The sequence below is a fragment of the Mus pahari genome, chromosome 16 (genome assembly GCF_900095145.1).
Source record: "Mus pahari chromosome 16, PAHARI_EIJ_v1.1, whole genome shotgun sequence".
NCBI lineage: Eukaryota > Metazoa > Chordata > Mammalia > Rodentia > Muridae > Mus > Mus pahari.
The window spans coordinates 59,559,819-59,586,994 of NC_034605.1; the positions used below are offsets into that span (position 1 = coordinate 59,559,819).

General features: G+C 46.8%; 1 protein-coding gene across 2 annotated transcripts in view; it reads right to left on the reverse strand.

Moving 5' to 3' along the window:
• Positions 1-27,176, reverse strand: part of Trpc7 (transient receptor potential cation channel subfamily C member 7) — a 119,708-nt gene that overhangs the window by 52,929 nt on the left and 39,603 nt on the right. For both annotated transcript variants that reach the window (XM_021215357.2, XM_021215356.2), the window contains exon 4: positions 2,683-2,847. In XM_021215357.2, coding sequence (XP_021071016.2) covers positions 2,683-2,847 — 165 coding nt within the window. The remainder of the gene's footprint in view (positions 1-2,682; positions 2,848-27,176) is intronic.

Genomic DNA, 27,176 nt, shown 5'->3' on the forward strand with positions numbered 1-27,176 from the left:
AACAGTGGCACCACTGAGAGTCCTCCCACGTGACAGACTCAGGCCCGTCAGTCACTACTCTCCGTGCTCCCCGGTTGCTCAGAGAGTTGGGAGTCTAATAAATGTGCCGAAGAGACAAGTGGCGTAATGGCCAGCCTTGTTTACCTCAAGTGCTCTGTTACTTTGGTCTTACTGAACAGTTTTGGAGCACCAAATGTCAATCAAGTTTTTGAACAGAGGGAAGAAAGCCCCCTAGTCAAAGGCTAAATCATCCTGTAATAATTTCTTCCATAACATTCCAGGAGGTTAATGTAAGTCTGACCTCTATATCTCTATGTTGTCTTTCTGAACTCACTGGGTCTGGAAATCCCAAAATGCCCTCCCTATAAACACATCTCTTTTGGAGGCAGGGCTGAGCATGTATATATTATCTTCTCAGCCCTACCACAACTTTAAGAAGAAGTAGGATCTTTCCCAAGGTACCTGGGCAGATGATGGCCTGGCAGCCAGAGATGCTCCACGTGCTGGTGTTGTCTGGGCCTGGGCCTGGCTCTGGAAGCTCACAGGCAGCTTTGTCGGGGTAGGAAGAGGGGGCTGGGGAGTTTGGGGAGTGTGGGGAGTGTGGTGAGTGTGGGGTGTGTGGGGAGTGTGGGGAGTGTGGGGAGTGTGGGGAGTGTGGGGAATGTGGGGAGTGTGGGGAATGTGGGCAATGTGGGGTGTGTGGGGTGTGTGGGGAGTGGGGGGAGTGGGGGTGTGGGGAATGTGGGCAATGTGGGGTGTGTGGGAAGTGTGGGGTGTGTGGGGTGTGTGGGGANTGTGGGCAATGTGGGGTGTGTGGGCAATGTGGGGTGTGTGGGGAGTGTGGGCAATGTGGGGTATGGCTGGCTAGTAGCCATTCCTTCATCATGTTGTTAATGACTGAACTCCCTAGAGTGTGCTTTGAGGCCCAGAGAGAGTAAAGGCAGATGTTCCCTTCGTGTGTGTGTGTGTGTGTGTGTGTGTGTGTGTGTGTGTGTGTGTGTGTATTATGGTGGGAACATTCAATTCTACTACAGACTATTTGGTTGCAGCCTGGAGACACAGCCTTATTATATGTACCTGAAACCTATAATCAGCAACAATCTAGCTGGAGTCTAATTACTTTGTTTGTGAGATTTTAAACTCATAAAAAAAAAAAAAGAAAGAAAGAAAAGAAAGGAAGGAAGGAAAGGAAGGAAGGAAGGAAGGAAGGGAAGAAACAAAGATGAAACAAAGAAAGAAAGAAAGGAAGGAAGAAAGAAAGAAAGAGGCCTTGCTTACATATATATTATCTGGAGAAATTTGACTTAGAAGTCCATGACATGCGGCTGCCATAGGAGCTGAACTCTCAATAGACATCAAGGCCAGATACAGCAAACACACAGCTCTGTCTCGGGGGTTCACTATTTGTGGGGGAGCCTGGCCCTCTCTGGGACTGCTTACCTAAGCTGAGTTCCTTGCCTGGCTGCTTTGGTGGCTGTGGCAGCAGTCTGAATATTTGGACCCATCACCTTGGCCTGAGTGTCCCACCTGGGGACTTGACAGGAGTGTCAACTCATTGGCCACACTGTAGCAACTGCACTAGCTGATCTAGCTGTCCCATCCCTGCACAGCCGGTAGCCCTGGAGGCATGTTCTTCTCCAGCGAGTGCTGGGTCTCCTAAGCTTAATTCCTTTCAAACCTGTCACTAGATAAACTTAGTTTAGGAGCCTTTAAGACAATCTTAAACCCGTGGAACATGTTTCAAGGCTTCTTCCTGGTTTGGTCTTTTGGGCGCCAACTCTTCCTGGAGCTGGAGTGCAGGTGCTTTCTGGTCCTGATGTGGGCTGTGAGGAAGGTGGGACCCACAGCATCATGGGTGCTAGAGTGCCTATAGGGTCTGCTTCCCTGGTCACTCCTGCCTTTCTGCTGTCTTAGGCAAACACTCAGTCCCATCCTTCTGGATGTTTCTCCCCTCCCCTTTTTCTCCTCCTTGTCTATTTAATGTGGACGGGAACTTCTTCTCTGAGGCTAGGGAGGAAGGATGTTGTGAGGAGTCTGCAGGGTCTAGTGTGAGATGTGCTCGACTCTCAGCCCTCCTGTTCTTTCTAGCTCCTGAACTGCTTCCTGAAGCACAGACGTTACAGTGTAATGAGGAGTAAAGAGAGCTATCCCAAGAAGAAGATGTAACAAAGAGAAAGCTCTCGGGGAACAATGTCTATTTCTAAACCAGGATGCTAAATAGTGTTCTATGAGCTTGGAGGACATACTCAGCACCCTGTGGAGGGAAGGCACCTTTATTCTCTATTCTGTTATTTATTCATTCAGAGGCACCTCATGTATTTAAAACGTCCTGTCTTATCACTCCTCTGCCCCCTCCCTGTCTCTTTAAAAATGAGTAATTAAAAACAGATCTCGGGGCTTTTCCCTTTTTGTGGATCTTCTATTCTTGTTTGGTATACCAGAATGTTACTCCCCTCCCTCCCCCCTCCATCCCTCCTGCCTCCCTCCCTTCCTTTCTTTTCATCTTTCTTTGTGGTGCAGGCCTTAAAGCCAGAGGCTTTCCAGTGTGTCAGGCTAGCTCTTCACCCAGTTCCAGCTCTATGAAATGCTTGAACAACACAGAAGAGCTCTTCTGCTGACCTGAAGGAAATGCTAAGAAAGAAGCAGTAAGTGCAAATGACATGCACCTTAAGCAGTCTGTACCTTGCTGCACGGAGCAATCCAATAGGCTATGGCGAGAAGGGGGAGGCCTATGGAGACTCCAAAGACAGCCAGGAATTTCACAGCGATAGACTGTTGCCGTAAGCCTGAGAGATTTTCATACCACATGGTAAGCAATTGCTGCTGACAGTTAGGGTGAGCAACGAACTGTAAAAACAAAAACAAAAACAAAACAAAATGCAAACAGGAAAATGGCGTCATAGCACTTGAGCAGTACACAACCCGAGAGGAGCCTGGGAGCCTGGGAGCCTGGCAAGCACAGCGGGCTGGAGTGGGGGCGAGCGAGCAGGCAGGATTTCTGACCCAGAGATGCCCAGTGGCTGAATTGCTGCTTCAACCAGAGGGCCTGGAGAAGTCTCAGACTTTGGAGTGCTCAGCTTTGGGGTAAATGTTTGTCTCCAATCCAGGCTGGTCATCTGATCGGAGAGACATCTCTGCTCAGGGCTCTTCAGAAAGCAGCACAGAGGAGCACATAAGTCACTAATAGGGGTTGGGAGTAAGAATTTCAGGTTTGAGTTGTATTTTATCATTTGTGAGCTGGGTGCCCGTGGACAAGCTACTTAACCTCAATATTCTCCCAGGCAAAACAGTTTCTCAGACTGCCTTGGGGGATTAAGTTGAGGATTATGTTCCTTTGCAGCTGAGGAAACTGCTTGCAGCATCTCCAGAAACGTTGGAGGAACTGAACAGCGCTTCCATACTGGATCCTGCTGTGGGCCTGGGCCCACTGAGTGCTCTTGGGCTGGAACCCTGGTACAGTATGCCTCCATGCAGGGTCCTCCTTTGGGGACATCAGTCACCTTTCTCAGCACAACCTCCTTCGCTTGGACCTGTCAGTTCTAACAGCTAAGTCACAATTGAACTTCTAGCAGGCATTTTATCCCCAGTTGGTACAGCTGTGGGACTAGGGTCCCTGAGGTTTTTGTCTCTCGGGTATCTGGGGCTCTGCTGAGGGGCTCTGCTGAGAGTTCTAGCAGGAAGTTCCCTGTAACTGGGGCTGCATGGCCACCTCTCTTCTACTGTGTAAACTCATTCTGCAAACAAGCCAGAGTGAGGAGGAGGTGAATGGACCGTGATGGTGACCGTCCTGTCAGGGCTCTCCTGCACTCTGCCCACATGTGCAAAGGGACATTTTTGTAGACTTTTTTTTTTTTTAAATCCCGAATGACCTAGAGCATTGGCTCCAGTTGCCATAGCCAAATCATCTGTTTCCGTGGACAGTTGTCGCTACCCTGCCATCTGTTTAGCTGACCCTGGGTTCTGGCTAGAAGAAACTTATAATAAGCAGTATTTAAGCTTAAAAAAAAAAAGTCATGGGACTAAAGTTTAAACCTGAGGGCATTCGAGGCCCTCGTTCATTTTCCTCCATGGCAGAAGGAAGGGATTGCTTGCCTTTGGCAGGCCTGTCCTTTGTCCCTGCTGAGGATTCCCACAAGCTAGAGACAACTGGGCACCACTGGCAAGCTCTTCCCCTGCTCAGCCTAAGCAATACGCACCCATTTCCCTCTCGTTGGCCTCGCTGGGTATTGAGGGAACACATACAGTGACTGAGAAATATAAGGCCTTCCATCATGAGAATTTCTATTTCTATTTAAATAGAAATATTGAAAACTCTCTGCGCAGATGGCAGCACGCTCTCCATCTTCAGGAATTTACAGTATAAGGACACCGGCAATGCTCATTTGATCCCCGTGATACCGCCACCTCACTATTAGCTGCAGCGAGGTGTTCTTGTACTATTTATTAGATTCATAGCGACTGTCGTGGTCTTCCCTTCCAAAAGGCTCTCTTGGATTAAGGGAGGAGCCCCTGAGCCAGCAAGTGCTATGGTAACCCAGGTCCTTTTCTTCAAGCTAAGGGTGACAAGTGATAAGATGCAGACGTTGCTGGGGTTCCCAGAGTCCTGACCTGGATCCCACCTCGGAGGGATGCTGAAATGGCTGTGCCCTGGAGACTCAGTCTGAACAGGAGGGACTTAAGCTCATGAGAGCATGGAGGAGGACCACATGACCCCCCGCTGTGACTCTCCACACTGTTGCTGCTTTGGGAGGCTCTCACTGTGGTCACAGCAGTAGCTTGTGGAGAGAACCTACCCCATGGTTCCTAAGATCGCAGCAGGGTTCTGAGAGAGAACAAGTGGGATCCACACATCTCCATTCTCTCTTGCTCACTCAGGAGGAAGACAGTGGTCTCCACTAAAAGAAGGGGGCTCTTCTGGGGCCCTGTCTCCCCTTGATTAAACCTTCGCTGATTTTCACAGGCGTATTTATTTCCCCACAGTGAAGCAGCCCAGCTTCAGATCTGTTATGTAGCTGAAGACGGGCTTTATACTCTGCTCCCAGTAATTTGTCAGCAGCTAATAGCGGAAGCCAAATTGATGCTCACCTGTTTGGGCACTTTTCTGTATTCATGGCAGGCCTTGGAAGACAGCTCAATGACATACAGTTCAGTGTGTATCGAAGAACTTTCTCCTGCTATCCTAAAGCATAGTAAAGTGTCATCCCTGATCCAAGGAGGGTGAGAGTAAGAAGTGAAGTTCACCTTTAGGGCACTGTGAGAGAATCTATGCAAGGAACATAAGACAAAGAGCTTGGGGTGGGGGAGCAGCTTCAAAGGTCAGAGAGGGACCAGGAAGAAAAGCCCACAGCTAAAACAGGATGGACTCAGAAAACTGTTGTCCCAGGCAGACTTCCTTTGTCATCCAGTTTACAGAGGATGGAATTGTCAAAAGATACAAAGTCCTAAGCTTTGCCTGAGCCGCCCCTGCCTCCAAGCCATTCTGGGCCCGAGCACGGCTTGCTTTTAGGAAGGGATGGGATAGTCTTGACTTGCCCAGGGTTGTGGTTCCCATCCTACGGAACCATGAGTCTGAAAGGAGCTGGAGTTGAGGTGGGTTTACATGAAGCTTTGTGAGAGAAATGAAATCCAGCTACACGGTCTCTTCAGCGAGTGGGTAGTGGAGGCAGCTAAGAGTAGGTAGACTGCAGGGGGATGTAGGGTGTGGCACTGAGGTCAAGCTCTTCACACTGGGCAGGAGACTAGGATTCACCAGCTTGGGAAGTAGGACCCCGAGGTCACGAAAGACCACCGTCACCGTGGTTCTAGCTCTCAGATCCATCCCAAGCCAATTATGCTGGCAGCCCACCTGCACCACATCCATGATCAGTGTATACTTTATATCTAAAGCGAGTTTCTGCTAAAATCTCTCAGGTGTGTCTGCAGTGCTGAGACTGTGCGGCTGGCTCGCAAGGACCCGGGCATATTGGCTAAAGCTTGACCCTTGCTTTGGTTTTAGTCTGTGGACTACTTTTCTTTCATATGTCAAAGGGAAATCCTTCCCCTCATTATTTTCCCTGTTTATATTCACCCACAAAGGAATGTCTAAAAATAATAGTTGTAGGGCTATCAGAGTCCCTTAACTACCTATTAAATGTGTGTGTGTGTGTGTGTGTGTGTGTGTGTGTGTGTGTGTGGTGTTTCCTGGGATATTGACTCTCGTGGGCCTGATAAAAGGCAGGCTTAACAAGCCACAAGGCTTCCCTGGTGGTGAGCAGGTAACAGAGGGCCTATGGCGAGGCTGACTGGGCTCTGGGCCTTGCCAGATGCCAGAGTTGATCGTGGTCCTTTCCACTCTTAGCTGTGTCCTCTAAAGTGTTCTCTCTCAAGCTAGTCATGAGTGGGTACTTAGAAAGTTCTGGAAACAGGACCTAGTGTTACAAGAAAGTGCAATAAAACAAGCCAGTGGCTCTTTCCCCTTCCCCACCTCATTTCCTTTGTTCCTTCTTGGTCCTCCTGTCCTTATTTCTGACCTCTGTCTTTGTCCCAGTGGTATGGGACAAAGCAGGTATGTTAGGCACCCTCCTCTATACTCTCCCCTGAAAGTGGAGCCAATAAGCTAGCTGTTCCCTGGTGGAGCAGGCAGGAGCCGCATGGAGTCTGTTCATCTGACACTTACATATTTGCTGCTAGAGGTCATAAAGCAGCCTCCCTCTTCTCCCTTTCTCCACACCCTACTCCTTCCCAACTAAAAGTCCCATGTGTTGCAGGGAAGGGAAGCAGTTACCGTGTCGCCGTGTAACTTCCACATCCCTTACGGATGGATTGTTCTCTCAGATCCTACGGTTCATCCACACAGTAAAGATGTGGCTATGCATACTGTAGTGAGCTGAAAAGTGAGGCAGCTGGAGAAGGATTGATGAGTTCAGTGTTAGTGGGGAGAATACTTTTATACAGATAGCCACTGAAGTCCCTACTTTAATAATGTCCAATGGGACTTGGAGAGATTTTCTTCTTCCTCGTCACCATCATTTGGTCACAATCATCTGTTCTGGAAACAGAGAAGACAGACCTGGTAGCAGCCACTAAGCTCTGTCCTCAGCGTGGCCCGCTGATGTGACTTAGAATCGTTCTGCAGCGCTGCCTCCTATTGGACCGTGTACAGCACTGGGCTCAGTGGCAGCAATGCTCTTCCCTCCCAGTGTGGAAAGAAGTTTCTTGGTCACACTCTTGAGTCATGGAAGTGAAAGAGAGAGATGGAAAGGCCCATGGTTCCCTGCTTCTGCTTGTTGGCTTGTTTGCTCATTTATTCAGTCAACAAGCCTTTCTCCAGAGACGCCTCTCACTGGGCGTTGTACTCAACACTGCGGAAAAAGAAAGGAGTCCTGGCCTTGAACTAGGAGCACAGACATCAGCTCTGGGGCTAGGAAGTGGAGTGTGGTTCAGCGGTGGGTAGCAGTGGGTTGGGGGTGGGATATCCACCAGTTCCTGAGCAGGGTGTTGGTGATGCTGCGATGGGTGAGTTCTTTCAGATCATCATGGATGTTCCTAATGCCATTTCTCACCTCTCACCTCCCTCCCTCTCTCCCTCCCTCCCTCTCTCCCTCCCTCCCCCCATCTCCCCCTCTGTCTTTCTCAAACCTAGTTAGTGCCTTGTGCTTCACATGCTCTGGAATCCCATTAGAATCAAGTTGCTTTGCGTCCATCCACGTGTGCCCTTGCAGAATGCTGTCTGCACAAGGACTGTGGTCAAGTGTGCAGATTCCAGGAAGGCCCATCCTGATTCAAGGTCTATAGCTTTTCTAGCTATGCAACCCTGAGCAGCCCACTCTCAGCTTTGTGATCTCAGAGAGATGATGCCTCCGGGTGCTCAGTGGGACCCTTTGCTCAGCTGGTGTTGAAGGTGGACATGGCTTTAAAGCTGTTCCTGAGTCCACTGTGGCATCTCTGTGGCCCTCCCCAGGGCTGTTTAGGTCGTTCTTTTACCTCTTCACTTTCAGTTTATTCTACGGAGGATGTTTACTGAGTGCGTTTGGCATGGAGAGCCCAGAAGTGATGTAATAGATCCTGTAAGCATGGGCATCAGGCAACGTGAAATCTGAACAGCACCAGACAGTTCCTATAGCTGTTTCTTGAGGCTCTACTGTAGACAGCATGCTAGTTACATTATTGCACAGGGTCTTCACAGTAACCCTCCAAGCTGGGAACATAGTTACACCGTTACACAAAGCCTTCATAGTAATCCACCACCCCCCAAACTGGAGACATCATATATGCACTCATGTTCTAGTGTTTCTGTTTCCTGTCCATGTTTCACTTGGGGAAACTAAGGCTGGGTCATCCCATGTGGCTCCCTGGCTGGGGAGAGCATTCAGGTTTCAGCCACCATCTCACTCCAAGCTTGGGCTATTTCCAGTCCATCGCACACTTGAAGTCTCTCCTGGTTGACTTGGACATTAACCTCTCCTGATCTTAGTTCCTCCTCATAAAACAGTGAAAACCAGAGACACACACATTTACTGAGAACTCACTGTGAATCAGGCCCTGTGATGTGCATTTTACAGACATGGTTTTCACTTGTTCCTTATCATCTGATGTTGGACCAACGATGGTCATTTTAAAGCTGACAATATTGAAACACAAGAATGTTGAGGCTGCACTGACATTTACCCCAGTGCTGGCATATGAAGCTAATCATGGCCATGTTCTCATTCTGCCTTTCCTGAAGAAGCTTCCTGCATCTTCCCTGGGTCAGACTGCTGTCCCACCATCCTGCCAAGCGTGGCCTCTGATTGAGCTGTAGATTTCAGTCGTGTTACTTTTCCATCCAGAGAATCTCCCTTAGATGTCACTTTTACTCAAGAACATGGGCTCTGTCCTCATAGGGGGTGAGAGGCAATTTCTTCCCTTCTCCCTCTGAGGATCAGAAGAAGGGGTGCCAAGTCCTTATATCACTGGCATTGTTTGGGATGGAGGGAAGGGATAGAAAATCATGCTGACTGGCAAGGAAAGCAACAACTGACAGGAGGGAAAGAAGTAAAGGGAGAGGAAACGAGGCCGTGGCTACTATTGGCAATGTAACAAATAACGGCCAAGCCAAAGCCCTCTGTAGACCTGGTTCCACTGTGATGTGAGGGCAGATGTAAGTCTTCCTAGGCATGGTGTCACATCTGGAAGGAGCACATGCGTGAACAAGGTTCAGGGTTGCTTGCTTCCCAGATGTGATAAGCAAATGTCTCAATCTATTTCTCCACAGAATTTATTTTTGACCGTAGAAGCACATCAAATTGGAAAGTTACAGCAACAACAGCCTCCTTAATCCACAAAGGCCATGGATCTGAGTTGATGAGCTTGCCAGGCAGCAGTTCATACTGCCATTTGTAGAGATGGCTTAAGAAAATTGAAGCAGTAGGGAAGATGGGTTGGAACTTAGTTCAAGGAAATTACTGGCTATAACCTGAGGCTCTTAATTTCCTATGTCTATAAGCCCCCAATGCCCCCATTTTTAAAATAGTACTAACATTAAACTTTTTCATCTCCTGATTATCTGTATATCTGTGAGACATTTTTGGTTGTTGTTCATGGTTAGGAGGTTCCAATCCTATGCCGGTCTACATGTGCTTCACTAGAGTGCAACCCCGCCCCCACCCCTTCACTTCTGCCCTTCTCAACCCATTCAGCTCTGGGATACTTCTTGGTTATTTCCAGAGCTAAGGGTCCTACCATGCAGCTTCCCCTAAACATTCTGGAATTCTACCAGGCAGCAGGGAGATGGTTATCTCTGATGGCCATTTCCTTCTGCAGACATCTCACCCATTCAGGTAAGTGGCTTACTCTATCCCTGTTTTCTAGTGGGAGCAAAACTTAATGCTTGTCTCCTAAATTATCAGCTTTTTAAGTCAATTAGAATTATCTGCACTCATGCGTACACATCTGTGAAGACTGTACTCGTGCCTCATTATTGACTTCTCAGAAATGGTTTTCTGATGGAGACTATCACTCACGAAACAGCCTGTGCCGCAGTCTCAGAGGTGTAGGGACAAAAACAGATGACATTTCACTTGTTCCAGAGTAGGCACTGAGCTGTTTACTAAGTGCAGGTGTTCGGGCAGGAGGCTGAGGCTGGTCTTTGGAGATGAACAGGGTGCTGAGATTTGTCACTCCATGGCAGTGAGTCTAGAGGGTGGGATTAAGTGACAGGGTCTTCAATCAGGTTAAGTTGTCATGGCCACAGTCCCAAAGGCCCTAAATTACCACTAGACACTTGGGTGTGTTTTCAGTGTCACAAAGAGGCCATCTCACATAAGTAAGCAGCATTTCTCGTTCACTCAACTGGGAGCTGGGTCCTGAACTGACAGTAAAGGCAAAGTGGACCCGCACCTAGGAAACACTCTTGGGTTGTTTGTAGTACTAGCCTTCTTGAACCCTTGCCTCTAGGCAAGCTCTGTACCTGTTGCCCCCAGGCATAACCTATGGCTGTTGTCAAAGAAGTTCTATCATGTTTTGTTCTGGTTTAGTCCTAATCAGCCTTCAAGATCCGCTTTCCTGTCTACCTTCAAGTCTTCCATGGTTCCCCCGTCCTAGAGATGTCTTGATCTCCTGTGGGTCTTACTCAGTGGTCCACTCACTTGCCAACTGTGGTGGCTTGAATGAGAATGGCCCCCCAGAGATGGATATGTTTTAATACTTGATCCTGAGTTGGTGGAACTTTTAGGGAAGGATTAGGAGGTGTGTCCTTGTTGGAGGAGGTATGTCACTAGAGACAGGCTTTGGGGTTTTAGCAGCTCATGCAATTGTCAGTTATTGTGGATAAGATGTGAGCTCTCAGCTACTGCCTTGGTGTCATGCCCGCTGCTCTCTACTGTGCTCCCACCATGAAGGTCGTGGAATCTCACCCTCAGAAACTGTAAACCTCAGTAAGCTCTTTCTTCTGTAAGTTGCCTTGGTCCTAGTGCTTCTTCACAGTTATAGAAAAGTAACTACAAGACAGCACTCACAGTTCATAACTGTCAGTGTGCATAGTTTTGCTTGTGTATACTTAGGATTTCCCCTTTGTAATCCGGAAAGAACCTCCTGTCTGTCTTCCCCTAAGAATGTGTCACCTTAGGGATCAGTGTTCCGTGGGCTTCTGTCGAGTGATCAATGAATGGAGTGTTCTTCTGTGTCCTCCCAGGACATGCTCATGATTTTCTTGGTGATTCATCATCCCAGAACAACTTCTAAGTATAACAATCTTTTGTTACTCAGGGTCTGGTGAACACTGTCTTTACATCTTGACTAAAAGGCAGACATGGAGGAGTAATGGAAACCAAGCCAGGCTTTTGTGTGGTTGTGCAATTTGATTATTAATCTCTTAGATTAGATGAGAACTGCTTAATTTTCTCTCTATGTAGTAGTGTACTGCCACAAATGGCATCAATTTGATATTTTAATATCAATTCACACATTTATACAATCATAACTACAATGGTGATAAAAATAGTATTCACTGAACATTTTTCTATGTCAGGCCTTGAGCCCTTGAGCTTAATAGTCATTATATTGTTTAACTTTGTATTAATCTATTTTCAGGTACCATAGCAAAAGGCTTGAAGCTGGATACTTACAAAGAAATGAATTTTATTTAGCGTACAGATTTAGTGGTTGTAAGTTTAAGGTTGGGGGATTCAGTTGTATGTTCTGCCTCTAGTGAGGTATTTCTGGCTACATCACAGCATGGAGGATGGCATCAGGTGGGAGATGTCGAGGCCTCATGGTATGACAGAAGGCCAGAGGGCAGGGGGCAGAGGGGGCAGCCTAGCTTTAGTCATAACTCACCCTTGCTCACTATTCCTGATCAAAACCAATTTAGTCCTTTCTGAGGGTGATGCCCTTATGACCTAATTCAGTTGCACTAGACCATCTCCTCTCAGCACTGTCACACCAAGGACCAAGCTTCTGGTATATGAAACCTAAAGAGAACTCTCAAATCATCTCCAACCCTTCCATCATTTCCTTCAGATGGGAACTGTTACACCCTTGTTTTTGAGTATAGGGGCCTGAGACTCAAGATGTTCCTAGCTTACAACCAGTTATGCAAAGTAACTGTTTATGACAAGGTCTGGTCTTCAACCCAGGCTAATTTGACCTTAAATCTAATATTTTAAACTTCCCCCTTTATTTCTAAAAGGTGGATTTGAAATCAACAGATTAGCCACAGCAGGGGTGGGTGGTGATTTCTCTAGGTCTACATGGGCGGGGCCTCACTGCTGAACGTGAAGTGTTTGAGTGGGTGGGGTCTGGCCACTGAACACGAGCCCTTGTCTCTCTGCCCCTGTTTGTTCCCTGGTCAGCCAACTCCCTGTGCAAACAGAGTTCGGGGATACGTAAGGGACAATCTCAGTACCAGTTGATTTCAACTCTGCATCCTCTTAGAAGGAGAGAATCACCATGCTGGAGGCAAAGTCCTGGGCTCGATCTCCCATTTATTAATAACTGGTTTCATGAGAGCTCCAGGGCCTGCTCCCTGCTCTGCCTGAACCTCATGAAAGGGGGTGCAGATTTACAGCCTCAGATAACACAACCCTCATGGCCTGGGTGAGGCCTAATTAGGGTCTCAGAGTTCCAGCCAGTCCCACTTGACACAGCTCACTAGGCAGAGCAACGGTTCCAGACAGTTCCCTGAATCTGAGTTGTGAGTAGATAATTGGCCATGTTGTTGAATAACTTGGCAGCACTCCTGTGACTGTACTGTCCTGTGTCTACAGAGATTCATAGGTTTAGGGACATGCTTGGGCGCCACCCAGGTGCCAGTCTTGGTCCCACCATGGATTGTGAGTGGAACAAGAAACTTCTTTTGTCTATGAGAGTGCCAGGCAGACAGTCAGGGCTAACTCATAGGTGCTCTCGCTGGGTTAGAGAACACTGATCTAGTTTTTAATTTACGGGGCAGTTCTTAATATCTGATGATATATTTTACTTCATAATTGATAAAACACTTCCGTCATGCACTAAAATTTTAACTAAGCAAAGCTGTCATTTCTTAGCAGAGAAATTATGTTTGGTGATTCTTCAGCAGAGAACGAAATCTGAGCATCAATAAAACCAACAGGTTGTTTTTTTGTTTTTTTTTTTTCTTGCCAAGTGTAATTCTTGACTCTAATTCAAACACTTTATCAACAGGGATATATGTCCAAAGTTATCGACAGCAATACAGGAAATCTGCATGGAATTTGTACCTGCGTTTAGTGAAATGAAAAAAGACAGAGACGGACTGGAAGTGATTTCAGAAAATACAGCTGTGGCCAGCACAGAAAATCCAGCCTAGGCTGATGGGGCTCAAGTGCGGTGGGTGGAGCTGCTGTTTTCAAAATGACTCCCTCGTACATCAGATAAAACGTGAGGTTGGTTGCACTGGGTGAAAGGACCCATGAGGAATCGTTTAGGGTGATCTCCTAATATTTCCAGCTGGTCAGCTTGTGCCTGGTCGGGAGTGATGCGTTCCATCAGCTTTAATTAAAAAAAAATCGTGTTTCATCTTATGTAATTACTTTAAAATTATACTTTAAAATTACCTTCATCTCGCATGAATTTATACAACGATGCTGACTTCTCCATGTCGTCTCTGCCCGTATTTAGTTCTCGTGACACTTATTTTTATATACGGTTTAACATTTGGCATGCCCTTGGGATTTAGTACCACCATTTTTTTTTTTTTAAATTTAAATTTTGGGTTCCTCACACACACTTGCCAAATGTGAGATTGTTGCCAGTGTTTTGATAATTGAGCTCTAAACGTTGAAATAACAGAACTGACATCGGTTAAGAATTAGGAACGACCCTGGTGTGACCCCTGATGCCCGAGGTCTTGGCTGCTGGTGAATATAAACCCAGTTCTGTTAGTAGAGTCATACATGCACACACTGGCTGCATGGTAACGCCTTTTGATACTTAGCACACACCTCTAGGCATAGAAGACAGACTGGATAAGATTGCCAAGGTCCCATCTTTGGGAGTTTATTAACTTCTCAGTCTTGATGATTCTAAGTCTTTTCAGATTGGGTGAGAGTCTGATAGATGCCAATGTATTCTCATTCATTCACTCATTCATTTACTTAACTTACTATTTATTTATTTATTTATTTAGGTGCTGGGCCTTCACACATGCCACCTAAGTACTCCACCACTGAGCTACATCCCCATCTTCTTATTTCTAGTAGCCTGCCCCTAAATATACTTCCTGCAGGCTATGAGTTTTTCTTTGCATAGGAAGAGCCTCAGGTAGGCTGCTCCAACCCCCAGGCAAGCCGCTGATACCCTGGGGCAGCTCTGCATCCACTGATACCCTGGGGCAGCTCTGCATCCCTGTCCTGGCAAGCTCTGGTGCCTCCCACATCATCAGCCTTTGGGCCTGGGCTGATGCCAGACTCAGCCAGCCCCTCCTCCCACTGTTCTTCAGGAGCTGATTTTCTGCAGTCCTAGGCGTAGCAGCATCATGCAATGCTGGCTGTTGTATTCTTTTGGACCCTACTACTGTAGAGCAAAGCCAGCCAGCCTCTCTCCTGTGCTCCTGTCTCTAGATGACTACTGTCAACCAGAAATGCCCGTGTCTCTTCCTGTCTGTCTTTTCTAAAGGGCAGCCAGTGAACAGAGTGCCTGAGAGTGGTGCCCCAGGCAGAGCCAGGGGTTCTACTGCTTCACCGCCTCTTTTCCTGGGGCTCGAGTTTCCATATCTGATTCTGACCATCCGAGGCAGGGATTGCTGATCTTTCTTTGCCTCTCAGACTATGTAAATTGGCTTCCCCACGGAGGCTGGAGAGACCTTTCTCTTATTTGCCTGCAGGCAGCTCTTGTGGCCTGTTGGTGGGGATGCTGAGGAGGGCCGGAGGGCTCTAATTTTATAACTACTGTTCATCTTCCTCAGTTGGTTATTGGCCAGATTTGGTATTTCTGGGAGTTTTCCTCTCAGATTTTCATGGTCTTTTACCCCTTGGGACTATTCTGACGATTAGATCCAGTGTAGGTGGAGTTCAAGTCCTCTTTCCCATGGCTTGGGACCACGTGAACAATAGCATGTGCTGTCAATGAATCCCTCCTCTTCCAAAAGCCTCCCTACATATGACGTGCATGTTTTTAAGGCATTTTAAAGGAGTGTTCCATAATTCCATACATCTCACTGTCTTTTCATCCTCTAGCATGTTAAAGGGAATTATGCCTTACCAGTGTTTCTCAACTTTCCTAATGCTCTGACCCTTAAATACAGTTCCTCATGTTGTGGTGACCTCCAAGTACAAAATTATTTCATTGCTATTTCATAACTATAATTTTGCTATTGTGCTGAATCAAAATGTAGATATCTGATATGCAAGATATCTGATATGTGACACTTATGAAAGGGTCTTTTGACCCTGAAAAGGTCATGAACCACAGATGGAGAACCACTGACTTAGACCAAGAACCACACAAATCCATGAGTGTCACTTAGTCGATGTTAGTTTATTTTGTCTTATACCATGGTTACTCTGCTACTCAAGTCTCCCATTTTGGACAACTTTTATTGTTCTGTCCTCTTGAAAATGCCAAAATCCCTCACACCCTAAGCACTGGGGATATTTCCATCTAGGGCATATTTTGGTATGCAGATGACTTTTGGCTCCAAGTCCTTAGATGCCAAATTAGGACATGACCATTCTCTATCCAAAGCAAAAATCCCAAGGGCACTTGGGTTTGCTCTTTAAAGAGTAAGTTCACCCATTTCACTTGGGGAGTAACCTTGACTTGTGTCAATTGTGTCATGCTTAGAGTGCGGTGTTTTTATCAATCTACTGTGAATACAATTTCCCTCTTTCTCACCATGGTCATGTTCTTTAGAAGAGGAAACTGGGTCTAACTGGATTCAGATTTGTCTAACCATTCATGTCCTTCCATCCATGCATGGCTACAGCATCTTGACTCTTTTAGGGGCTCTGAGTCTAGACAAGGACACATCCAACGGAGCTGAGTCAGTGCTTTGCCAGTGATCAGTGTCATGGAGTCCCATAGAAGGGGAACTCATCCAAGCTGGGATGTGGAGTCATACAAGGAAAGGCTTTCTGAAGAGGTTGTTTTGTTCTGAGCTGAGACACCCATGTACTCGGATCACCAAAGGATTGAGAGGGATGTGCCACTGAGAAAGAGCCCCCTCCCCTGAGCACTTGAGCCCCAGAATCAAGCACATCTTCGCTTGAGTCTTGCCTCTGGGTGTGACTGGCTGGGCGTGGTCCAGATGAGTCTTGTCACTTCTGAGCTATGTGGATTTCACCTGACAAGTGGCTGCAGCATTGAGCACATCTGATGCTTATACTCAGAATACCTGGCATGAGCCTTAATAAGGTACTGTTGCTGCTGTTATTATTACTGAAGCCTAAGAGCTTGGCATGTCACGTTGCCCAGGAGATTGGCGTCTCAGAGGTACTCATGAGCCATGATAAGATGGAAACTAAACATGAGTCTGAAAGTTCATTGCCTTGGGTGCTAGGAGAAGCTGCAGTAGACTTGGTTTTTCAGGGGTAGACCAGATATCCAGAAAGGAAGTTTTGTTTTTCTGTGTGTAGACTTGGCCCTCACTGCTACCCTTGCTGTATCCCACACACTAAAGAGTAGAGAGCAGCGTCCTCTAAATGACAGCACCAGACAGTCTCAGAAGGCTCCAGAAGCAACTGATTCATTGAGCCTGCCCAGTGGACAATGATAATTTATTACAGTGTCCAGTGTCCTGTTTGCAGCCTCTTTAAATGTTAATGATCAATAACATAATTATGATGGGGAAGGTTCCTGGGCTAGTTGTGGCTTTAATTAAATTTTCAAAGCCATCTGGAGCTATGCAGAATTATTTTATGTTTCTTTCCAGACATGGCTTGGGAGGCCTCTAGTGATACAGTAGTATCAAGCCTATTAGATATTGTCCCTATGTTTTTATATCCAGTAGAGGAGATGTGTTGGCTGATGGGAGATTCTGTCATCTCTTGCATTCCCACCAGTCCAAGGCAGGCAGAGGGACTATTTGTCTGGCAAGGAAGCATCTTTCTTAAGAACTCAGCCTCATGTAGCTGGCCAAGGGGCTTGACCAATGGGCGCTTTCCTTGGTTAGAAATAGTTTCCTATCTGCTCCCTAGCTATGAGACTGTTGGTGACCTGGTACTTACCGACTCTGCCACTTTCTCCAGATGTCCTGCCATGTGGCCCTACTGACCTCTTTCCTAAATTTTACATGCCCCACAGCCTTCCTCAGGTCTCTGTTCAAAATGGGATCTTATTTTTTCTACTTTCAGACCCTCCATGATGTCCTTTTCCACTTTATTTATATCTACCTATCTGTCCATCTGTCTGTCTGTCTGTCTGTCTATCTATCTATCTACCTGCCTATCTTTTATTGTTTATGTGTGTGAGTTTATATGCATCACATTTTGGCCTGGTGTTCATGGATGCCAGACGAGGGCATCAGAGCACATGGAGCTGGCGTTATGGATGGTTGTGAGCTATCTAGTGGGTGCCTGGAATGAAATCCAAGTCCTCTGCAAGAGCGGTGTGTTTTTCACTGTTGAGCTGTCTCTCCAGCCCCAGTCCTCCGCTCTGTCGTTTATCACTTAGCTACTGTGAGAATTGGTCATGCCTTTATTATCTACAGCCATGCTAAAATACTAGATCTTTAAGAGTGAGGTTGTTCATTAAATTCTATCTATAGACACATAGCAGATACCATAGTTTCTCAGCAAATATCTGTTAAATGCTTAACGCACACATGAAATTTTCAGGGTGGGGCACAGGAATATGACAATTGACCTCCTAAAGGAAGTTTTGGTTCATTCTGCTGATCTCCAAGCACACCGCACAAGTAGGGACTCCTAACTTTCCTTTCCTCCTGAGAGGGATGGAATTTCACTGAAAATGTAGTAGAAGTATCTCCCTTTCTGATGACTCTGGACAGCTGGCCATTAAGAGGTGGTCTCGCACTCAGTGACCTATTTCGGCTATTAGGATGTAGCTGAACTTTGTGTGATGCTATGAAGCTCCCAAGGAGGGGTCATAGAAATCCCTAGCATCTGCTTCAGTCCTGGGAAGGCTCCTTCTAGGAAGGTAGCTGCCATGTAAAGTCACTAGCTCAGTTCAGCCACCAGGATATATGGGTGGGCAAATGACCCCCAACACAAGAGCTTCCCAGCTGAGCACTGCTTGACTTCCTGCATAACCGTGATCCTATGGTATGGTTGGTGTCCTAAGCAGGTAAATCTTAGAGCTTCACAAATAACGGGAGCACATCTCCATACCCAGGATTCCACACTGTTAACCGCTAGGAGGCTTGGGCAAGAGACCCTTCTCCCACCCGTACTTCCTCCCTGCCTTTAGGCTTTTCCTGTGTCCCCCCACCCCCACCCTCCTCATCTCAGGACTCTCTCAGTGTTCTTTCTCTTCTCTGCCCTCTCACTGTCTGAAATTGGGCTCCTGTAGTTATTCTCTTAAAGTCTTGCTTATTTATTCCTAGTCTCCCTTCTGTCAGACAGCACTGTGATCAAGCTGCTGCTGGCTCTGCCCTGAGCCACTCCTCCTTTGGTCCTGCAGGAGCGGTGGGTGTGGCTGGTGTCAGAAAGAACCTGCTCGGGGGATGGGCCTGTCTTGTTTGATCAGAAGAAGACACATTCTGGAAGATAGGGTGACATTTGCATTTGGCTTCTGTACTGGCTGGTTTTGTGTGTCAGCTTGACACANGCTGGAGTTATCACAGAGAAAGGAGCTTCAGTTGGGGCAGTGCCTCCATGAGATCCAGCTGCAGGGCATTTTCTAGATTAGTGACCAAGCGGGGAGTTCCCCTTGTGGGTGGTGCCATCTCTGGGCTGGTAGTCTTGGGTTCTATAAGAGAGCAGGCTGAGCAAGCCAGGGGAGGCAAGCCAGTAAAGAACATCACTCCATGGCCTCTGCATCAGCTCCTGCTTCCTGACCTGCTTGAGTTCCAGTGGATGACCAGCAGTATGGAAGTGTAGCTGAATAAATCCTTTCCTCCCCAACTTTTTCTTGGTCATGATGTTTGTGCAGGAATAGAAACCCTGACTAAGACAGTTTCCCTGCATGGCCAGGAGGGATCTGTGAACTGCTACTGTGGAACAGGAGGAAGCTCACAGATCACAGTGTGTTTGGGAAGATGCAACCTCCATGATGGGGCTTGAGGGATAAAGCTCTTATTTGAAAGATGCTTCCTGAGACAAGGAGAGAGGAGAAGGGTTTGGGAATCTCCCATGGATGCTGTACATCACGTTTCATTTGAACCCTCTTTTGGAGACAGGGGCCAAGGGTGTTCTTTGTGGAAGTTTAGAGTCTCAAATTCATCTGTCCCAGAGGGTTTTCTTCATTGGAATATATTGGAGAGAAGGGATTCTTGTCTGCTTGTACCCATCCTTAGTACATGCTATCCTGGAATACCATGGACACTCTAAAAGATATGTTGCATGATTACAGGGAACCATGACTAGTCCAAATGGTGGTGGTGGTGTGCGTTTGTAGTGGCTAAAGTGTCCACAGGAGAAGGGCACTGCTTGGATTCCTCCCATGCGTGTGCAGGTGAATCCTTGGTCCCAAGAGAGGATGCCTAACCCAGGTTGAGATAGGATTTCTTGACAAAGCAGGTGGGGCACACTGAGACAGATCTACCTCATTAAGGGAAAGCAGAGTATAAAAGATGCCCTGAACGACTTTGGTGTATTGATATATAAACATATCCAGATTCTATATCAAACTGTATAGCATAATAAAATAATTCTGACAACAGGTTTAGGTTAGAAGGAACCCTCCATTTCTATTAGTACCATATAGTATCTATTTGTAGAATCTAGTTAAGATTTAACAGCTTAGTACCTTGGGCCTGCCACACAGATAATTTGCAGACCGTTTCCTAGTGAGCATTGGCTGTGACTCTGGACAGTTCAGGAAAGGTAATATTTGCAAGGTACCATGTGACACTTTTGTCTAGAACTTACTACAAACTAGAAATTTATGAGCAAAGCATTGTTGTCCCTGCACTGGAGGTAAGAGAAGCAGTGTAGAAAGATTCACTCACGGTGACTTTGGGTCCTCACACCAGGGTCACAGCATGATTCTGGTGATTATGCCATGATGTGGTTTTCTCTACATTGTATTAAAGGGATTGTTTTGTTTTGTTTTGTTTTTTGACACATGCATTTCGGGGGGCAGTATTCAATTGTTTTGGGAAAAAAGTCTCTTAATAGCTATGTAAGGAGGTTTGAGGATAACTGTGTACTATCTGCAAATATGATCTATTACAACTAGGAGGGACTCTATGAGCCTTATGTGTTTCCTGTCCCAGTAGTGGACTACCCGCCTTTTCTAGGCAGTGGTTTATTAACAGCTTCGGAGCCATAACGGATGCTAATGGGCCCAGTTGTTGAAATCTGTCTTTGTAAAGCATCTCTGAAGGATCTTAGTTTTGCTAGATTTCAGCTGGGTGGTCACCAAAAGCAGCCTCCAAATCTGCCAGCACTGTACCACTTCCCTTCTGCCCACAGAATGAAGGTCCTTAGAAAACCATGTGTGGGGCTGGAGAGATGGCTCAGCAGTTAAAGGGCCCTTCCTGCTCTTGCAGAGAAACCAGTTTTGGGTTTAATTCCTAGCACCACATGCTGGCTAACTCCAATCTGGAACTCCAGGCCCGTGGCATATGATACCTTCTTCTGGCCTCCGAAGGCACCAGGCACACATGTGGCACACACATACATTGGGACTAAGCACTGCTACACATAAACAAACAAACACTTTTTAAGAGATAAAAGATAACCATGCGTGATGCTACTTTAACTGAAGGTGGGCAAGGGCAGGATCTGATGAGAGGGGAGGTTTTCCCGCACACCTCTGGGGTACAGAGGAAGGGTCCCCAGTCTCTTACACCACAGGGATTCCTCTGGCAGCCTCCTAGGCTGGAAGGCTTTCCTAGCTGCCTGGTGCCAGCAGAGTGTGGCAGTGACATACAGTGGCTAAGGACAGAGTTCAGAATCAAGGCTTCGGAACTAGATGTGTGTGAGCTTGGGTCTGCATAGCTTCTTCCCAGCGGTATGGCATTAGGTGACATGCTCCTAGTTGTCTGCAGATTCTAGATGTCTCAAACCATCTAGGTTATTTTCTGTTGGTGTGACAAACACCATGACCAAGAGCAAATTAGGGAGGAAATGGCTTATTTCATCTTACACTTTCAGCTCATGGCCCATCACTAAGGGAAACTGGTCAGGGACTTGAGCAGGCACCTGAAGCTGAAACCATGGAGGGATGCTGCTTGCTGGCTTTCTCCTAGATTCAGGCTTAGGTGGCTTATAAAGTCCAGGACTACCTGCTTAGGGGATGGTGCCTCCTGTAGCAAGCTGGGCTCTCCTATGCCAAGAAACTCTCAAGATAATGCCCCATGCCTACAGGCTGATCTGACCTAGAAACTCCTTCAGTTGAGGCTGTGTCAAGTTTATAGTTAAAGCTGGAGTTACAGAGCCATCCAGCATAGTTGGATGCTAGGTTGCTGGGTTGCTGGGTTGCTGGGTTGCTGGGTTGCTGGGTTGCTGGGATTCTGGGATGCTGGGATGCTGGGATGCTGGGATGCTGGGATGCTAGGATGCTGGGATGCTAGGATGCTGGGAAGCAAACTTGGATCTTCCAATGAGTGCTCATAACTGCCGAGCCATCTCTCCAGCCCCTTGTCACACTAATGGGAGATGTCATTAGCAACCTAGTGAAATTAAGTATATCTTAACTGCAAACATTCCTCAATAGAGTAAATGTATACGGTGGCACACTGGTTGTCTGATATCATAGAAAGAATAATTATAGAAAATACAGAAAAACATTTCCATTCCATTCTAATAATCAAATCACAAAATCACTTTCTCGAAAGCTAAATGTATGTTAATCTATTTCTGCACAGAGAAGGAATCAGGAGACTGAAAACAAATTAAAACAGTTGACATCTGAAATATAGGATCGTATGCTACTATCTTTTAATTGTCTTTCTCATTTTTTATCATGTCATGTAATAAACGAAATAAGTGAGATGAAAACTACTGTGTGCAGAGACCACTGCGCAGCCCCTCCCTGTCACAGAGCAGACCTGTCCTTCAGCCCCGCCCCCACCAGCCATGTTTCTTCCCACCCTCCTCTCCTGTTGCCTTCTGCTTCCCAGCTCTTGGAATCCAATGCTTACTTCTTCTCTACCCCATCTTACGTCTACAGGTTTCTCCTGACACCATCCTTTTGACCAACTATGAACACATGAGCCCAGCCCCAGGCTTGGGTCCTTGGTGGTAACACAAACTGAATTCCTAAGGACAAAGACGGAGCCAGGCCTGCTAATCCTGAGACAGAAGGTTTAAGCTTGGACATGACCTGCTATGATTATTTAAGAAAATTCTCTCTCTCTCTCTCTCTCTGTCTCTCTCTCTCTCTCTCTCTCTCTCTCTCTCTCTCTCTCTGTGTGTGTGTGTGTGTGTGTGTGTGTGTGTGTGTGTAAGAGAGAAGATGCAGGAAGACCACTTAGATGCTAATAACCATCCAGGCATGATGTCGCTGTGGCTCCGATTATGTTAACTGAAACATTTATTAAACACACCTTTTCATCTGCAATTATACTTACAGACCTCCTCCCCAAGAATGATGCATTGTGGGATGTAATGGAAGGAATTTGCAATAGATCAATTCTTCATTAAAATTCTAAATCTATGAGAATATGTAACCAGAATAATATGATTGAAATGAACATTTGGTATTTAGCTTAGTTATTAGAGCTAGCCAGAAGTCCTCAGGGGAGACTTCTAAGGATGTTTTGATTTATGGGGTGAAAATGACAACCTGAACATAGTTTTTGTTTGTTTGTTTTTGTTTTGTTTTGTTTTTTGCATGTTGTGGTTAATTCCTGGTTAATTGCCCCTGGTTAATTGCCCCTGGTTTGCATCTGCTCCTGAGGGTGATGAAGACTTTGTGTCCCTGCTGTAAATGGCCCTCAGTCTTTTCTACTTGCTGACTTTTAAATCAGAAAGTATTCCTGCTCCAGCTCTGCCTGTCTCAACAAACACAGCCCCCATGGGTGGAGCTGCGCATGCTAAAATTCTACGGCACAGGAAGCTTGGTAACCAAAGAAGTGTTTCAGAGATTCCTCCCTGCGTTTATGTAGAGCAAACAGGTAAAAAAATAAAAGTTTAACAGCCTGCAGTAAGATAAGTCGACAGGAGTTTCAGTAGACTGTGTGTCCCCCTCACCCTGTTTTCTTTTTTGCAAGCTGGGAAGGGCAGGATGTGGGGATGCAGGGATAACTCGGGCCATTGAGATGGGAGCATGCCAGAGACCAGCCATAGCATTCAGTGATTTCTTCCATGACCTGCAGCTCTCAGGAAAGGTCCCCACTGCTTCCCGATGATTGCAGGATCCACTGGGCTTCATCTCTCTGCTTCAACTATGAGACTGGTGGGCCAGGCCAGGGCCAGGGTCTCCCTGGAGAGCAAGATGCTTTTTCTATGACTCAAAGGGACACAGTTGGTAGTAGAGAGATTGGAGATGTTGAGTCTGTACTCTGGGGTCAGCCTTGAGTGGCATCTAGATTCTGCTACATGTGTTTTTATCGTAGGGGCAATTACTGAAAGTGGAGGAGCACGGAGGCCTCGGGCTTCCCACTGGATGCTTTAGTCTTCTGCTCAGCAGATTACATGTAGGATGCGTACTGTTTCCCAAGAGGCCACACCTTTGTGAGTTCATCCTCCAAGACTGAGAATCGCTTGAGAGCTTTAGAAAATACTGATGTGTACCTTTTGAGGCTAGCTGAACCTGAAACTGGGTAGGGATCTGCCCTTGTCACAAAGCTCCCAGGTGGCTGTGTCAGGGAAGAGATGTATGAAGTCTTTGGGGGTAATTACAGTTCCTATCCCGGAGGCTTAGAATCCAGAATTTTGTGTGTCCAAGAGTCTGAAAACCAGCCTAGCATTTTTCAGCAGGGGTGGCTTTGTCCCTGTTATTCTCAGAAGGATGGGTGTTGGGAGCACTCAGATGCACTTTTGCTTGGTACAGTTGAGGGGAGGTGACAGTGGGTGGAGGTCAGGGCTGCCACAGTGTGTGGACAGTTCTCACAGCAAAAAATGATCTGCCCAAAATATTATAAACAGTGGGACTGAACCAAGGGGTACCTATGTAGCCCGAGGGTAGTTCTGCACATCAAATCAGAATGGCAAGTAGCTTCCACTGGCTAAGCTATTATGTGTATACCATTTTAAAATGAGATTATGTGTGCTAATAAATAAACTATTTCTTAGGTTATATGTTCTCATATATGGACAGGACAGGGAAATTGAGGTCCCAAGATGAAATTAGACATTTAAAGTCAGATATCTCGTAAGCCAGGGACCTGAGACTTCAGCACAGAGGCAGGCTTCTGCCATCATCCCTCTGCTTCCTGACTATGGATACCCAGTGACCATCTGCCTCACAGCCTCCTTCTACGACCTCCTGTAATGGTCCGAGCACTCAGACCATGAACTAAGACAAACTCCCCTCCTTCAGCTGCTTCTGTTTGGTATTTTGTCCCAGGATGAGGTGAGTCACTAACACAGAAAACTGGTGCTCAGAGTAGGGTTGTTATGAGACTAGAGATGATCATGTGGTCTGTAGGCCTGTGAGCCAGTTTATCAGGATGAATTGGGGTGTGTGTAACTTAGAAAAACCCTAAAAACCTATAAGCAGAGCTCAGTGACTTGTTCTAGTGGGAGCTGTGAAGGACAGATGATCAGTGGAGGGCTGTCTTGTGAGCTTTTAAAGGGAAACACGGTGGTCTATCAGGAAGGGGATAAAAGCCATTTGTTTTTATTCTGACAAAGAACTTGTCTGTATTCTGCCTATGATTTGATAGTTCAAGTGAGGCAATTCAGAATTACAGGGTGCATTGTTTAGCAAGAAATGGAGGATCTGACAAAGTGTGTACTGGAAAGGAAAGGAGGAAGTTCAGACAAGACAGTGGCGCCAGGTGTGGTGACACACGCCTTTAATCCCAGCACTTGGGAGGCAGAGGCAGGTGGATTTCTGAGTTCAAGGCCAGCCTGGTCTACAAAGTGAGTTCCAGGACAGTCAGGGCTATACAGAGAAACCCTGTCTCAAAAAACCAAAAAAAAAAAAAAAAAAAAAAAGGCAGTGGCTGTGGTTTTTGAAGGTATTAGCATCTGTAAGAGAAACCTCCTGCTATGCACTGGGACAGTAGGTAGGGTACCCTCAAGGTCAGACTGGAGGCTGCATTTGAGAGACACCCCAGGTCATCAGAAAGGAGAAATGCCCTAAAGAGCTTCCTACTGAAAAAAACAAGAAAAGTGCTCAGGAAAAGGTTTGACCAGGGTCACCACACAAAGGCCAGTGCAGTTGTGGTCCAGGGAGCCAGCTAACTACCTGAGCTGACAGCAGAATTTGTCAACACCATTCATGTGGTATCTGGTTTTGTAGGTCTAAAACATGTAAGAATAGAGGTTCCCGAAGGCTGGGAGCCCAGCATCTGCAGGATGCTGTGAAACTGAAGCCCAGTTTGCAATAGAGAGTCTGGATCTTAGAGATGCCAGGATCTTGGAACATCTGCCAAGGAATGCTGCATGTACACAGTGGGGCTGGCTGCAGATATAGTAGTAGCCTGTAGTATATAGTGTAGTGTGGGGTAGGGTGAGGTATGAGGTAGGGTGGGGTATGGCATAGTATAGCATAGCATAGCATAGCATAGCATAGCATAGCATAGCATAGCATAGCATAGCATAGCATAGTGGCATAGTAGTAGCTCAGGCTACTGTAGTAGGATTGAAGGGCAGGCAGCTCAAGCCCTTGGAGCCTAGGTGATTCCACTATGAGCTCCAGATGCCCAATATGGAGCATCAGGACGTGTGTTTGCCCTGGTGGATGTTGGTCTTGCTTTTTTCTGACCTTTCCTTACCGTGCTCCTATTTCTCAGTTTAGGGATGAGAATGTTTACTTTGTGCCTTTGTATAGCAGACGATGTTTTGATATTGTTGACACTCGCAGTTAAGAGAATGCTTGAGTCTCAGAGCACTCTCTGCATGTGTGCTTCTGAACACTGTGGGGACTGCTGAGGACTACGTATGAGAGGCTGCTGCTTCTGGAGTCATGGGACATCCTCTCCATATGACTCTCCAAGTTGTTGGGGGCAAGAATGTGACCGGTCCTCCCTGGTTCTCTAACAGGCCAAGCTGTGTCTGTAGAGCTCAGGGGTGGTGACCAAAGGCTTATGGAACTAATCACCATCATTGTAGATCCTCTGTGCTGTCTGGAAAGAGCCACTCTTTTTGTACAGAAGTAATGGACTTAGCAAAAGGAGTCATTTCTCTCTCCACGCCATTTCTGCCACCTCCTTTCTCTCTGTGTGTATTTTTCCCCAAGTAGGATGCCTTTGCTTGATTATGTCCAAGAACCTGTACCCATTCCACAGGTAGAGTTAAAACTTCTGTGATGCAAAACAGGACAGTCTGGGTCCCCTTGCCCTACTCTCTTTGACTACTACAGGACTGATCCCTGTAGAGTTTTCTTGCTGCATCTAGGAGAGTCATCTGGTCCTCCCTCAGGCGGATGGAAGGAGGGATGCTGAAGAGGCAGTCTACCAAAAGGGAAGGCAGACATCCCCCTCTAAGTCCACAGACGATGAAGGAGGGAGGAAGAGGAGGAGGAGGAGGAGGAGGAGGAGGAGGAGGAGGAGGAGGAGGAGGAGATGGTCCATCAAGTAGGCGGGCAGAGGGGAGCTTGTGGCTGAAAAACAGAGCTTAGGAAAAGTAGAGAGGAGGACAAATTCCATTTGTTTAGAAAGAAATTTGTGGAAAGAAAAAAATGAGAGAGAGAGAGAGAGAGAGAGAGAGAGGAGGAATAGGAGGAGGAGGAGGAGGAGGAGGAGGAATGAGATATGTTCCCCCATTAGACAAGTCACATATGTCAGCAAGTCACCAAGCAGTCACCACATGCCACGTATGGGTTTGCTTTGCGGACGAAGCATCGGCTCAGCTGAGCTGAAATTGAGATCTAGGGTAGTGGGACCTTCCCAGAGGGAAGTCTGTAGGTTGTGGATGAGTGGGACCTTCCCAGAGGGAAGTCTGTAGGTTGTGGATGAGTGGGACCTTCCCAGAGGGAAGTCCATAGGTTGTGGATGAGTGGAACCTTCCCAGAGGGAAGTCCGTAGG